We start from the raw sequence: 14,902 nt of genomic DNA, 5'->3' as shown, positions 1-14,902 counted from the left end.
CGTTTCCAAGCCAAATTCAAGATGCTCATGGCTGTTTCCTTTTTAAAACATATCTTTACAGGAATTTTTAGTATGGGGAAAAATATTATGACGCATATAGCAACAAGCTATCAAGAATTTAAAACCAGGATAAGTGCAAACTAAGAAAAAATCACCTGGAAAGAGTAACAGAAAAATATACAAATGAAAGAATAAGGAGTGTTTGTTGCTGTATTGTGTTTTTACTATTTTTGTTGGGAGCCCACCAGAGTGGCTGGGACAAACCAGTCAGATGAATGGCATAATAATAATAATAATAATAATAATAATAATCAGAATTATGCCAAGCAAATCAATAGACCTAATACAATGGAATAAGGATTTTCAATAAGAAATGTTGCAATATGTCATAGTAAAAAAGTACTGTTCTTCATTTTATATTAAATGAATTTTTTAGTTATTTCTTCACTTTATAAAACAGAATACTTACAACAACGAAGGAAAATTAATTTTTTTTAAAAAAAACCTATAGCATAGACATGCCATAGGAGTTGTTGGACATGAGTTAAAATAATTCAGTCCAAGTAAAGACTATCAGATCATCAACTATAGTTTTTGATTTGCCAGGCCTGGGGATGAAGGTTGTCTTGAAAATGATGGTTCTGCTGTATATGTTAAACCTTTAGGGTGTATGCAGCCTCCTTCTTGGTAGAAATGCATAGGATTGCACCGTTGATGTTTAGTCATGTGAGAAGTCTGTGATGCTCAAAATGGTCGTCTTCTCTCCCCCTGCCTTCAGGTCATTGCTGGCTTCTTCCTGGTGCGCTGCCTGAGCACTCGCCTGTCTGACCGCATCCTCTTGGTCCTTGGCCTGGTCATCTGCAACATAGCCTGTGCTTGGTGCCTGTTCTTCCTGGTACGGCCTCGAGGTAACGTTGCTCAGCTCCTGACAAGACGCGGCCAAGGTCCTTCCATGGTCCTGTTGATCCTCTTTGGTGAAACTGGTATCCTTGATCAACCCCATGCTTATGCGAAGTGTAAGCTAGCTCTGGCAGAATTCCCGTTCCCGTGCTGCAGTTGGGAAATGCTGCAGCTGGAATGAACCGGGAGAGCAATAAGAAGTGGTTCCAGAGCCAGGAGTGTTGAGATTCCTGCTTTGTCTGGGGTTGGACTAGATGCCCCTTGGGGTCCCTTCCACCTCTACAATGCTATGATTCTATGACCTGGGAGCCTGGCGCTGCCCTCCAGATCTTTGTCTCAACCTTGAAACTCTCCTTGGGCCAAACCTGACATCCCTCACTGGCCCTGCTGAAATGCTTCCTGCATGTTGTGATGGAAGGTGTATGGGTGTGTTTAGAAACCAGATTACAGGGCTACCTCTGGTTGCGAACCTGATCCGTTCCGGAGGTCCGGCTGCATCCCGAGGAATTCGCAACTGGAGGACTGCTTCTGCGCATGCACGTGGCGTGGTTTAGCGTCTCTGTGCATGTGCGCGGCACGTAGAGTGCTTCTGCACATGCGCGCTTAGCGAAACCCAGAAAAATACTTCCGGGGTTTGCCACGTTCGCATCCCGAAGTTTCCATATCCAGAGGGATAACGTAAGCGGAGGTACGACTGTATTGTACAATGGTAAAATTTGCTTTAGTTGCTCCTCCCACTTTTGCCTCTGGTCTGCCCACCACTACTATCTGGCCCTCAGAAGCCTACCCAAAAAGGGAATGCGGCCCTTGGGGTGAAAAGGGTTCCCCATCCCGGATCTAAACAATTGGCCGCCAACCACAACATGGTAAAACATGTGTTTATTTGTTTGGGTAACCAATTCTTATCTCTTTGAGCCTCCCCACCCTCTTCTGGCATCCATCTGCCTCTGGAGACAATGGAGAAGTGTGCCTTTGGGGGTGAGGTCAAACTGTTGGAGATTTACAGCGCCTGCTGTGGCTGTAGAGACTGATACGGGAGAGACATGTTTTGTTGCAGCTGGGTCAGAGGGAGAGGTCTGGTTGTGCTGCCGCAGATGCACCAGGGCGTTTCTTCTCTCTGCGCTCCTCCCAGAGGTCATTCCTCCTCTGGCCACTGCTGTGGATGCACGACTTGACTGCCTCAGATCTTTAATGTGGGCTTTGGGGAGGGCATAAAACCCCTTGACTTGTGTGAGAGAGGCAGATGTAATTCCATCTTCCCTGGAGGTGTAAAAATACAGCTCACCTTAGCCTTCAGTTCACCAACCGTGTGACTTTGGTCTTTGGTTCATGCACCTGACACTGGGAGGTGAATGAGCATCCTCTGATGCAAAATCCATAGGTTTAATTCTTGCCCATGTGGCTTGGAATGCAACGGCTGTGCCTGATGTTACACCTCACCATTCAAAAGGCCACAGGCTTGCTTTGGTGCAAGGCCTGTTCAGACATAGCCCAAACATCTTTCCCTGTGCGGCGCATGGCTGCAGCATGAAAGTGGTAATGCCATACATATGTGAATTGCAGATCTTATGGCAATCGCGTCGGACAGCTCCTTGTTTTCTCCAGTGCGTCATGTGTGCACAAGCTGATCCCTGCCCCCTCTCTGTGTTTAAGTGGGCTCCATCGAAAACCTTCCACTGGAGGTGATGGGAGGAAATGCCTTTCACCCTCAGTGGTCCCCTTGCACATACAGATCATCCCTTGTTGCTCTCCATCACCTCGCTCCTCCTCCTTACTGAGTTCTATGTGCTTTGCTTCTTCCAGGTACCTTTACCATCCTCCTTACAGAGTTGGTCGTGGGCGTTTTCCTGCAAGTCCTGGGCCTTCCCTTTGTTGCAGTCTCCCAAGTGTCGCTCTTTTCTAAAGTCACGGCTGAGAGAACGCAAGGTAAGGCTGTGTCTCAAATTTTAAAGTTCGGAATAGAGTACAGCGGGCGCTTGGGTCGCGAACGTGATCCGTGTGGGAGGCACATTCGCAACCGACAGCGCAGTGTCTGCGCACGTGCAGGTTGCGATTCGGTGCTTCTGTGGATGCGCAAAGTGTTTCTGCTTATGCGTGAGCACTGAAACCCGGAAGTAACCTGTTCTAGTACTTCCGGGTTTGGGCGAGTTCGTAACCCGAAAATGCGCAACTTGAAGTGTCTGTAACCCGAGGTATGACTGTAATTTCTTTGGAAGACAATAATCGGGCATCCGCCCAACATGACCAGTCCAACAAGCGAGGTGTGTTAGAACTGTGTCACTTCAGGCTTTAGGTGGGGATGCCACTGTTTTTAAAGCTCGTGTGTGTGTAGTTAGAAAACAAATACTGCATGAAGGAAACAATAATGGACCAAGATAACTGGGAATAGAATCTCACCCTATTAATCTAATTTTATAGCTTGCAGGGAGTGTTCATAACTGGCATTCTCTTCCTTCAGCCTGAAGTAATTCAGTTCCAGGCTGACACCTCAAGGCTCTACTCATGTTCTGCTGCCTGTTTGTATTGAGCCATGTGCACACCTGTGTACACATTGATGTGTACTTCTAGTCTTGCATCATCTATATACATCATTCAAATATATAAAAGGATGTCACATAGAGGAGGGAGAAAGGTTGTTTTCTGCTGCTCCAGAGAAGCGGACACGGAGCAATGGATCCAAACTACAAGAAAGAAGATTCTGCCTAAACATTAGGAAGAACTTCCTGACAGTAAGAGCTGTTCGACAGTGGAATTTGCTGCCAAGGAGTGTGGTGGAGTCTCCTTCTTTGGAGGTCTTTAAGCAGAGGCTTGACAACCATAGGTCAGGAGTGTTCTGATGGTGTTTCCTGCTTGGCAGGGGGTTGGACTCGATGGCCCTTGTGGTCTCTTCCAACTCTATGATTCTATGATCTACTTTCAAAGAAGATTTATCTGTGCAAGATTCTCCATGCCTTCCTACAAGGGTAGCCACACACTCTTTGTGCTGGAGAAGGAATCTTTCAGTGCTCAGAGCACTGGATAGTTACAGGATAGTCATGGTTTCTCGGGGGTGGGGAGAAAGGAACTCTTCCTTAAATTCTAGCATTCAGTGGCTAAATAGTTCCAGTGTTGTTTTATGTCACGGGTGGATCCTTTGGTCTAGAGTGGTGCTAGAGCTCCCCCCTTGATCCAAGGTACCTTAACTGCTATGCACCAGAATTGCGATTCCTGCATTGTGGGGCGCTTGGGCTAGATGACCCTTGTCACTCTCCTGATAGCTGTCTGGACAGGTGGCATCAAAGCAGAACTCTGCCCATACAGGAACACAACCACCTGCTCACTGAAAGCTTCATATTGTGTTTAAAGCCAACTCAGGGATAGATTGGTCCAGGTGAACTATCTCAAAAGCTCTAGCATCTCTCCCTTTGGCGTGGCTACCAGAGGGCAGAGTGTCTTATTTCTACCAGGATTTCAGTTTCCCAGGCTAGTATTCGCTTCCTGATCAGGCTGCACTTTCCTGGGTCCAGTTACTGTGTGCGGCATTTGCCCTCTCCAGCACTTGTTTGCAAGGCTTGTTTGTTGGCTGGTGTTGGATTGCTCTGTGGCCTGATTTCCCTTTTTTCTTTAAAAAGAAAAATGTTCTGCCTCGCGACACCCCCCACTCCTGAGAGCAGCAAAGCATTGTTGTAACATCCTTCCAGGCTTGGGAAAATGACTCGCCTGGGTTTGCTCTTTCTCCCTCTCTGTGCGCTTGTTGGCTTGTCAAGTAACGGAAGTGAAGTTGCAGTTCTGTCTTTGCCACTGCTTGCGGTTGGTTGACACGGAGAGTTGTCTGAGGCACAGCAGGCTGAAGGAGCAGCCAGGACTTTAGATGAAGCAAACACACAACCCAAATGGAATTTGTAACGAAGAACGGGCACTCGAGCTCATTTCCTCCTCCTCTTCCTGTCTATTTTCCTTTCGTGCCGTGTCTTTTCATTGGAAGCCTGACAGGGAATGTTTGCTCAAAAAAAGAAAAAAAAATCATTATCAAACCAAGTCAGTCTTTTAAACTTTTTGTTTTTTTATCACACTAGTTGTGGTTATCAGTGGGCGCATTTGGTTGATTATGTTCTCATAAAGTTTTCTGTTTCTATCAACGTTTCCCCCTTTAATAAAGCAAATTCATGGGAATCCAGGATCTGAATCATTTTTTCTTGGACCTGTGCATTCCATTTTAGCCTTCTATTTCCAAGTATCAGATAGTCCGTTTCATCCAATAATTTAGGAAAGGCAGGAGGAACGAATGATGTCAGAGATAACTCAAGTGGAAAGTGGTAACTTTCAGCTCTGGGAATTATCCTGAAGGTATCTCTGTTAATTGGCACATCATTAGATGTTAGGATATAATCTATGGTGCTAGTAAATCCTCTGGGGGAGATAAAAGTAAAATAACCCTCTTGATCCCCTTGACCATGCCCATTGCATAACAAAAGGTTATGCTTAATTATAAGTTCACAAAGATATTTCCCAGCGCGGTTAGAGGTGGTATCCATTGCTGCTCTCTGACAGATTTCAGGTTCGTCCTCCAAGTTTAGTCCAGATAATATTGTATTTTGTGGGGAAACAAAGCTGATCCGGGCATTGAAGTCACCTCCCAAAACAAGCCGAGGGTCTTAAAAAAAATTTGATATGGGAGCCTTTTGTGGCAGGACTGAAGACACTGATAAATATTCTTTAATATGCTTTCTTCTTCTTCTACAGGGTTCAGTCAGGGTCTCCGTCGCTCTGTAGGGGGCATGGCCACCATCCTTGGGCCTCTGTGGGCTGGAGGCTTGACCAACAACTTGGACATCATGCTGGGGGTGATGATGGGTTTGCTGAGTCTCCTCACGGTGAGTGCCCAGTGGCCTGGCTGTGGAACTTCATTCTGGGGTCACAGTGAGACCTCCCTATCCCTCCTTCCTCCTCTCCCTCTCCCCAGCCCCACTGTGCTGACCCACTCCTCTTCTCTGGCAGATCATGGTGGGGCTCTCATATGCATACCTGGTGGAGCCGCCCAGAAGATATGTGTCATCGCAAACATCTGAAGATGAATGCAGCTCATGATAGCCCCGTCGGATGGAGGTGCTTCTGAAGGAACAGAGAAGGTCCTGCTCACCCAGGTGAGAGCACATGTCTCCTCCACCATCACCCTGGTCTGATGGTTGAGCGTGTGGCTTCTCAAACTCCAGTAGCCAAGTGAGGCCTGGAGAAGCTGGCGATGGAGTCTTCCTGCAAGGAGATGCAGAATAAGAATCATAATAATAATAATAATAAATTTATATCCCGCCCTCCCCAGCCAAAGCCGGGCTCAGAGCAGCTAACAACAATAAAAGTAACAGCATTCTAAAATCAATTCATTCTAAAATCAATTCAGAATCAAATCAATGGCAACCATTGGGCTAGAGTTCTATGAGGATTACCAAAGGAGGGGGTCAGACTGTGCCTTGGCCAAAGGCCTGGTGGAACAGCTCTGTCTTGCAGGCCCTGCGGAAAGATATCAAGTCTCGCAGGGCCCTAGTCTGACAGAGTGTTCCACCAGATTGGGGCCACAGCCGAAAAAGCCCTGGCTCTGGTTTCAAGCCAGCCTAACCTCCCTGTGGCCTGGGACCGCCAAGATGTTTTTGTCTGAAGACCGTAAGGTCCTCCGTGGGACATACCAGGAGAGGCGGTCCCGTAGGTACGAGGGTCCTAGGCTGTATAGGGCTTCAAAAGGTTAAAACCAGCACCTAAAACCCGATCCTGTACTCCACCGGGGGCCAGTGCAGCTGGTATAGCACCAGGTGAATGTGATCCCACAGTGACGACCCCGTAAGGAGTCTTTCCGCAGCGTTCTGCACCCGCTGGAGTTTCTGGGTCAGTCTCAAGGACAGCCCCACATAGAGTGAGACAATGGTGGTGGGGATTGCTCTGGTCTTCTTTCTACCAGGCATGTCTGCATAGTGGTTTTAAAAAAATGTATTATTGAGTGTATACATACACACACACACACACACACAGAGGCACGTATCTGGATTTTGATTGAAATCATTTTCTGGTTGTTGTGGAGGACAAGGAAGAACATGTACACCTTTGGTTGGGCCAGACAGATAACTTGGTGGTGGTCCCCTTTTTTTGCATATGGAACAAATGGTCACATTTGTTAATATGGAAAGAAAACCTCCTTTAAAATCACCACTCATAAATGCAAGAGACTTTCCCCCTCAATAAGTCTCAATTGTGATAATTGAGGTTGTTTTGGTGCTTGCAATTCCATGTTTTCTTATTGTTTTGCATATAAGTTGCACCAGTACGTACATTTTGCTCTATTTATTAAAATGTTTTTGCCCTGCGTCTGTCCACATATGAAACTTTGCCGGTGGAATGCTACTGAATCTGAAGCTCAGTTGCTGAAGGTATCCACTGGTTACAAATCAGGAGACCAAACATAGATGATGTGGAACTTAGCAAGCTGCCTTATTCAGAGTCAGAACATTGGTCCATGTAGAAAAGTATTTCTCCACATGGACTTCTACACTTGGATATGCGGTGGATTGAACCGAAGACCTTCTGCATGCATGTTCTTCTGTAAGAGACAGTCCTTTCCCAATGACACCTAATGCTGTGGAGCTAGACTATGTTAGGTGAATTTGCAGTGTGGCGATATTGGATATTTTTGCATTGCTATAATCCCAAGGTAAAGGTAACGGACCCCTGGATGGTTAAGTCCAGTAAAGGCAACAATGGGGTGTGGCACTCATCTCACTTTTCAGGCCAAGGGAGCTGACATTTGTCCACAGACAGCTTTCTGGGTCATGTGGCCAGCATGACTAAACCGCTTCTGGCACAGTGTCACTTTGAGGAGTGCCCAGAGCACATGGAAATGCTGTTTGCCTTCCTTCCGCAGCAGTACCTATTTATCTACTTGCATTGGTATGCTTTCAAACTGCTAGGTTGGCAGAAGCTGAGACAGAGCAACGGGAGCTCACCCCGTTGCAGGGACTTGAACCGCCGACCTTCCGATCGGCAAGTCCAGGAGGCTCAGTGGTTTAGAGCACAGCGCCACTCGTGTCCCTGCTATAATCCCAATGGGAGAGGGAGGAAGCACAGCTGCTCTATTTTTGGTGGCACCTATAGTTCTGTCCCTAAACTACTGTTAAATTCATAGGAGCCAGGGATGGGGGAGGAATTCAGTTTGGTTCACATTCTAATGTGAACCTGCCTGCCAACAGCAGCATCTTGGGTGGTTGTCACTGTGTGAAAATACATCATGTCCCCATATGTGCTAACACATTAACAGTAAGGAACCGCAGCCTGAAGGCTGAGGTTAGCAAGACAAGATGCAGATGAGCAAACAGCAACGAGGAACTTAGGTTCTTGTTCCAGTTGGGGATGAGGGTGAAGGCTTCATTCGTTCAGGGTGGTTGAAACATTAAAAGGAAGGATTCCTCCAAACTGGGCTGAACGAGCAGCAGAATGGCAGCTGCAGTTCCATGTGAGCAGGTGCACAAATTCCTTATGACATATACGTGTTAATAAAGTTGGAACTAGTAGTGGCTGACCAGCAGTGGGACATTGGGATCATAGTGAAGAAGCTGACCCTCAGATGTTCTAATATGGAGTATGGGAAGAAGAGACTTGTGTCCCCCAAGGAGCCTGGTCTGCCTCATTCCGGCTTCTGTCCTTTTCCTGCAGGTGTCTCTTTGACTGGTGCTGGGCGCCCCTGGCTGGATCCCGGTTCCATGTTGCTGCTCTCCTGCTGGGATGGGGAGTGGGAAAGAACTTGTCTCCACCCATTGAGCACCAAGCCACCAACTTGTGCTATTTCACGTTCCTCCTCCTGGTCAGGTCTCCTGTCACCCACCACCTCGCTGAGGACTCTGCTCCATGCTGCCACCTAAGAGCAAAGAGTGCCATCTCCTTCCATGGCATTCCTCATTTCTTAGCCTGAATGGGGCCTGGCAAGCCATGGAACCGGATTTGTGTTTGGATCTGGACTGCTGTCTGTATGTGGCCACTTCCAGTTTCTCAAGGTCCCTCTTCTTCACCTGGGGTCTGTGGGCACTATATTAAAGCTTGCTTCATTCCAGGGATGGGGAACCTGCTGCCCTCCAGCCATTGCTGGACTCCAGTGTCCATCAGTCCCATCCAGCGAGGCCAGTGGGTGGTCATGGATGAGGGGAGTTCTAGCGTGGCAGTATCTAGGGGGTCACAGGTTTCTCATCCCTGCTGGAAGTCTCTGCATCTCTTGGCACTGCCCTCTCCCTCCCTTTCCCCTTGCTCCTTCCTGTAGTTGTTGCCACCAAATGGCACCTGGCATTGTTCCCTTGCAATATCACACATGCGGGCAGTGGGCAATGGGGTCAGCTGCCCGGCTTGCAAGGTGTGACCCTGGACCTGTTTGGCGAGAGGCGCTGGAGCGTAATTGAGAATCACTCTGCACCCCGGAGGTTTGGGCTGCGTTCAAACAGCGACCCTGAGCACAGACTTGCAAGTTAATCTGTTAGTGCTGCCATTTAGGGGCTGAGCTGCGTCTTGGAGGGTGGATTAACACTGGGCAGCTGTCCGAGTAGCAGGTGTGGATGTCATTTCCATCGGATAAGGATTTGGTGTCGGGGGAGTGCTGAATCCCGTGGCTCTCCAACCTCTGCTACTCAGAACCACATATCCCTCGCCCCAGCTCCAAAGTTAGAAATGAGCCCTTGAAATGTCTTCTGGGAGGGGCTACAGGGGAAAAGCAATGGCTAGAGGCAAAATTCAGGGCCGCCCCTCCAACTTCACTGACTGTTTCCCTTACTGCATTGGATCCAGAACGTAAGAATGCATAAATACTAATCCGTTAGTACTTCAGTCATTATTTATTTAGACACTTGATATATGCCTTATATTTTAGAAAACCAACCAACCGCTTACATTTCCTCCTCCCTTCCTGCTTGTTATTTTTGTGATGACCTTTGGTTAGCCACACAACCACATTGCTGCAATAATTAATCCCACTGAAAATGGTCACTAGGAAATTTGCACACTCAGACTTGCATTTGTTTGAAGCATTTTTAGTTCACTCTTTGTATGAAAAAGGTCACCCGGTGTGGGTTACGGAGAATAACCTTCCCTACTCTCAAGGTTGCAATCTTAAAAACATGACACCAAAGGAAAACGATGTCTTTTTCTTGTGTGGGGAGGGGTGGGAGGAAAGACTCAAACTCAGCTTAGTTTACAAAGTTCTAAAAATGGCCTGCTGGCATGGAAGCGGCTCAAGGAGAGGCAGAGCTGATGGAGTGACACTGCTTCCTTTCCTTCTGCTTCTGTGAGATCAATCATAGAATTGTAGAATTATAGAGGTGGAAGGGACCCCGAGGGTCATCCAGTCTGACCCCCTGCTGTGCAGGGATAGCTGCTGCCAGGAGACAGTTGAGAGAGGAAAGATTGAATGGAGCTGACTTCACAGGAAAGGGCAAACCAAATGATTAAGGAGAATAGCAGTTCCCCTAGGAGGAAAGGATGCAACAGTTGGAACTTCTTAGTTTAGAGCAGTGGCTTTCCCCATGGGCACCCTGGGGTGCCTTGGATGATGGTCAGGGTGCTGTGGACAACACTGGCCTCTCTCCTTCTTTCCTTCCCTCCCTCCTCTGATGCCTTCTTGCATTTCTGCCTCCCAAAGGCTTGCACAGCTGTTTGTTGCAGCAGCCCTGGCTACAAGGCTGAGCAGGCGAATGATGCCTCTGGGGCTGGCCAGGGAATGCTGGTTGCCAGGAGCTGAGGTGGCCTTGGGATAAGCAAGCAAATGGGTGATGTAGCCTAGCCAGCCAGCCTGCCAGCCTTTGCTGTTGGGAATGGACGGACGAGCCCCAGGCCCCTGTGGGGCAGTGTGAGGCGGCAACTCTCTTTGGGACAGGGAGTGGGGCAGCTCAGAGACCAGGGGTGGTAGCAACAGCTGTCTGGAGGACTCCCGAGGGAGAAGAAACTGAAGGAAGACTCCACACAGGAGGGTGTTCGAAGAAAAGGGTTGAGGGGCTGCCAGCTTTGCAGGCAAGGGGTGACATAACTGGGCTCCTGAGCCCCACAGGGGTGCCACGAAAAGAATGTAGTTGGTCAGGGGAGCCATGGACTCAAAAAGGTTGAAAACCTCTGGTTTGGAGGAAAGACCCACAAGAGACGACATAGTAGAGGTTTATGAATTTAGGTGTGCCATGGAGAAAGTTTTTGTGCTCTCATAGCCCCTGAACTTGCGGACATCCAGTTGGTAGCCTGCAATTGTTGTTGTTATTTGACTGCCTGCTGAGTTGCCTGAATTTTCATGCTGGACTTGGAAGGGGGAAGCCTCATCCGTAGCCTGCATCAAAATGCAAGCTGTGAGCCTATCAGGGCATTTTAAATAAAAGTATTTTACCAAGTGGGCTGGTGGGTGAAGGTCTGATGATGCCGCTCCTCTTATTTCCTTCAGTTCTGTGCTGGCCAGCAGCTCCTCTGGGTAGCACATAAATTGAGCAGGTCAATGAGGGAGTAGCACAATCTGCCCATCCCCCACCAGCCTATTCACTCACCTGCATGGAGTCCCCAGTCAACTACGGCGACCAGGTGAGTTGTGAAATGCAAAGCTACCTTCCAGGGTATCATCCTGTTTGTCAAGGTTGAGCCGCGTGAGAAGCAGCGGCCCTGAAGGAGAGATGTCCCATGCAATACCACGTGGTATCTATGAACATGATGGTGCCACGTGGTATCTATGAACATGATGGTGCTCGTTGTGTAACACTATTTTCCCGACATGGAGGTGGGTTTGGGCAGCTTTTGAAACGGCTTCTCTGATAACAATTCCCCACCGTGCAAATAAAAATGGCTTGCACCATGTGGCAGAGGGAGAGCGAGAGTGTTCATGCACTTCACACAAGCAGTCCGACATGTGGCGATAATTCTCAGCGGTTGGGGTTCAAGTGACGACCGCCCTGCAGCCTCTGTGCCCAGATAAGCCCTTTAAAGATGCCAGCACAGGATTCCATCCCAACAGTCTTTCCATGTGTCCCAATTTCTTGCGTTTGTGTCTCTCTCTTGGATTTCTGTACGAACAGCAAAAATAAACTGACACTCTACTGAAGCTGCCTGAGATAATTTAATTCTGTCTATAAAAGGCTAGATGAATGTATGAAACTGCCTCATCTCTTAAAGGCAGCTCACTAGTTGCTATCATTGAATTTCACCCATGGGCAGCTGCTGGAGACTCAGGTAGCTGAGAGGCACCATTTAAGTTTCCAATATACCCAGCGAAGGTGTGGGGGCTTTGCAAGACGCATGGTCACCCTAGAGGGGAGGTACCAAAGGATTACCACAAAGGGAAGTAGCTGAAGTATAGCTTGCCAACCTTGATGGCTGCTGAAGAAATACAACCTGTGCTGTTAATAATGATTGTGCAACCCATACAGCACATAGGCGACAATTATTCGCACAACTAATATTAATATACTGAGGAAGCCCAGAAAACTGTGCTCAGGGAGTGGGCTATCAGCCAACCCCAATAAATTGGCCCTGTCGGGGGCGAAATAGCAGCTCTTCAACTTTATGGACTGCTAGGGTGAAACGGGGATAGAACATCTGCACTTCACAGCTACCGGGAACATCGTTGAACTTACATATCTTCTTGAACTGACCTAAAAAACAAGAAAAAACAAAAATTGAGTCAAGAAGTTGGGCAAACTTAGTAAAATCTGACACTGCAAGTTCACTTTATTTTGGATAGCTTTTAAGTTTTCATGGCTACTTTGTAAGTAGTCTTATTCTCACAAATCTGATAAATGGTGGGAAATTGTTTTTTGAACAAGAATATTAATTGTGTGAATAATTGTCTCCTATGTGCTGTATGGGTTGCACAACCTTGATGGCTGGGCGGGTTCTTGGAGGTGAGGGCTATTGATGGCAATTCTCTGCCTCCACGGTTGGAGGCAGCAATACCAGTTGCTGGAAAGCACAGGAGGGGAGAGTTTCCCGGCTGGCCTCTGTGAGGACAAGATGCTGGGCTAGGTAAGCTGTGGTTTTCCCAGTAGTGATATATGGAAGTGAGAGCTGGATCATAAAGACGGCTGATCGCTGAAGAATTGATGCTTTTGAATTATGGTGCTGGAGGAGACTCTTGAGGGTCCCGTGGACTGCAAGAAGATCAAACCTCTCCATTCTTAAGGAAATCAGCCCTGAGTGCTCACTGGAAGGACAGATCCTGAAGCTAGGCTCCAATACTTTGGCATCCTCATGAGAAGAGAAGACTCCCTGGAAAAGACCCTGATGTTGGGAAAGATGGAGGGCAGAAGGAGAAGGGGACGACAGAGGACGAGATGGTGGGACAGTGTTCTCGAAGCTACCAGCATGCGTTTGACCAAACTGCGGGAGGCAGCGGAAGACAGGAGTGCCTGGCGTGCTCTGGTCCACGGGGTCACGAAGAGTCGGACACCACTAAATGACTAAACAACAACAACAAAGATGGTCTTAGGAGAAGGTCAAAAGGAAGTCTGTTCCACCAGGGGGCTCTGTGCCACCATAAATGAGAACATAGCAGAAAACCACTAATAGCATCCCAAAGGAGAGAGGAGGGCATTCGCTTTCCTATGACTGCATAAAAGGAAGAATGGCAAGGTGGGAAATAACAAATGCAGCCAAGTGCAGACGCGCTCAGCCCAGAAGCAAGGTGGCTCTCATTTGAGCAAATGGTTGCTGTTGGCTGTGAAAGTGGCTGGGTGTTGCACAAAATACGCCACCCTGTGCATGGGTTATCTCCCCTGCATCCCTCCAGCTCCGGTGGGTCTGGGCTGTGGCTCTGAACCAGTTGCCCACTCCCCTTTGAGGATGGAAAGCTCTTTACGCAAACTTCATGCAATAAGCCTGGTGCAGGTCTCGTCCAGGTTGGTGTGGTTTCTTTGAAATTTGAATACAGGAGTGGCGCAGCCAAGGCCATCTTGGCCCAGAGTTCAGGGGCAAAATGCCCTAGGCCTGTTCTCTGATGGAGCTCAGCTGGGAGGAGTTTGTAGGGCTCTCTCTAACTGGTGACCTCTCACAGTATGGTGGCTCTTTGGGGGCCAAGGGAAGCCGAGGGTTCCAATCCCTTTGATAGCTGCACAGAGGGGAGCCTGAAATGACATGCCAGGTAACTCAGTGCTATGACTTCCATAAATTATGGAAAGTGAACAAATTTACATGACTGATCCAATTTTGCATAATTTATACTGTTTGCTGTGCAAAGAGGTAGAAGCTGTGCAGAGCACTAAAATCAACACACGTAAACACGCAAAGTACCTCTCTGGCTTTCTGAGATCTTGGCACATTTCAAACCATAAGGGTTATTTACAATATCATCTTTTCCTGAGCATCCTCTTCCAACTCGTAATGTTGCTGCGTGTGAGGCTGATGCTGCCATGTGCATCCACCGTAACAAATTGCATTCTGGGAATTGTTCTCTTCCAACTCTTTCCCTTCTAAAATACATCCAGAAACCGCAGGGAGTTAAGTTCAAGTCCTGCCTTTGTTTGGCCTTGGACTCTCATTCTCAGTTTCCACCTAATCTGTAAAATGGGAATAGAAGCAACTGCCCTTTATTTGAAAATGGTCAGAGGAGGAAGCAGACAGACCATTGATTCCAGAGCCTTGCTGGGTGTTTGGTGGCAGGAGAGAGGGCAGGACAAAAGGGAGAGAGGAACTCTCCCATTGTGGGCTGTATAAACCTAGGTCTTGGGAGACCAGAGGTCAAATTCCCACTCAGCTATGAAGCTCACCTGGTGACCACAAGCCTCTCAGCCTAACCTACCTTACAGGGTTGTCGTGAGGATAAAATGGAGAAGTGGGGAGAATCACGGATGCCACCTGGAGCTCTTTGGATCAAAGGTGGGATGTAAATATATTAACTAATTAATTAGTTCCCTTTCTGTTATTTCCAACGAGAAGGTTGTATACAGTCATACCTTGGTTCTTGAATGCCTTGTGACTCGAACGTTTTGGCTTCTGAACCCCACAAACCCGAAAGTAAGTGTTCCGGTTTGTTTTGTTT

General features: G+C 47.9%; 1 protein-coding gene across 2 annotated transcripts in view; it reads left to right on the top strand.

The window, feature by feature from the left end:
- The window catches only part of LOC310844922 (major facilitator superfamily domain-containing protein 8-like), a 30,416-nt gene extending 18,445 nt beyond the window's left edge, over positions 1-11,971 (top strand). Inside the window, exons 9-13 of one of the 2 annotated variants that reach the window (XR_014564383.1) lie at positions 779-908; positions 2,704-2,826; positions 5,623-5,753; positions 5,878-6,023; positions 8,575-11,971. Coding sequence is in view for 1 of the 2 variants with exons in the window: in XM_083739673.1 (XP_083595799.1) it covers positions 779-908; positions 2,704-2,826; positions 5,623-5,753; positions 5,878-5,967 (474 nt within the window). In the remaining variant the exon portion in view is untranslated. Of the gene's footprint in view, positions 1-778; positions 909-2,703; positions 2,827-5,622; positions 5,754-5,877; positions 7,232-8,574 lie in introns of those variants that run through there. The other variant, XM_083739673.1, reaches the window with a different exon arrangement.
- The last annotated feature ends 2,931 nt before the right edge of the window (positions 11,972-14,902 follow it).

Source organism: Podarcis gaigeae (assembly GCF_964106915.1).
Source record: "Podarcis gaigeae genome assembly, chromosome: 5".
NCBI classification, from domain to species: domain Eukaryota; kingdom Metazoa; phylum Chordata; class Lepidosauria; order Squamata; family Lacertidae; genus Podarcis; species Podarcis gaigeae.
This window is presented reverse-complemented; position numbering and strand designations above follow the sequence as displayed.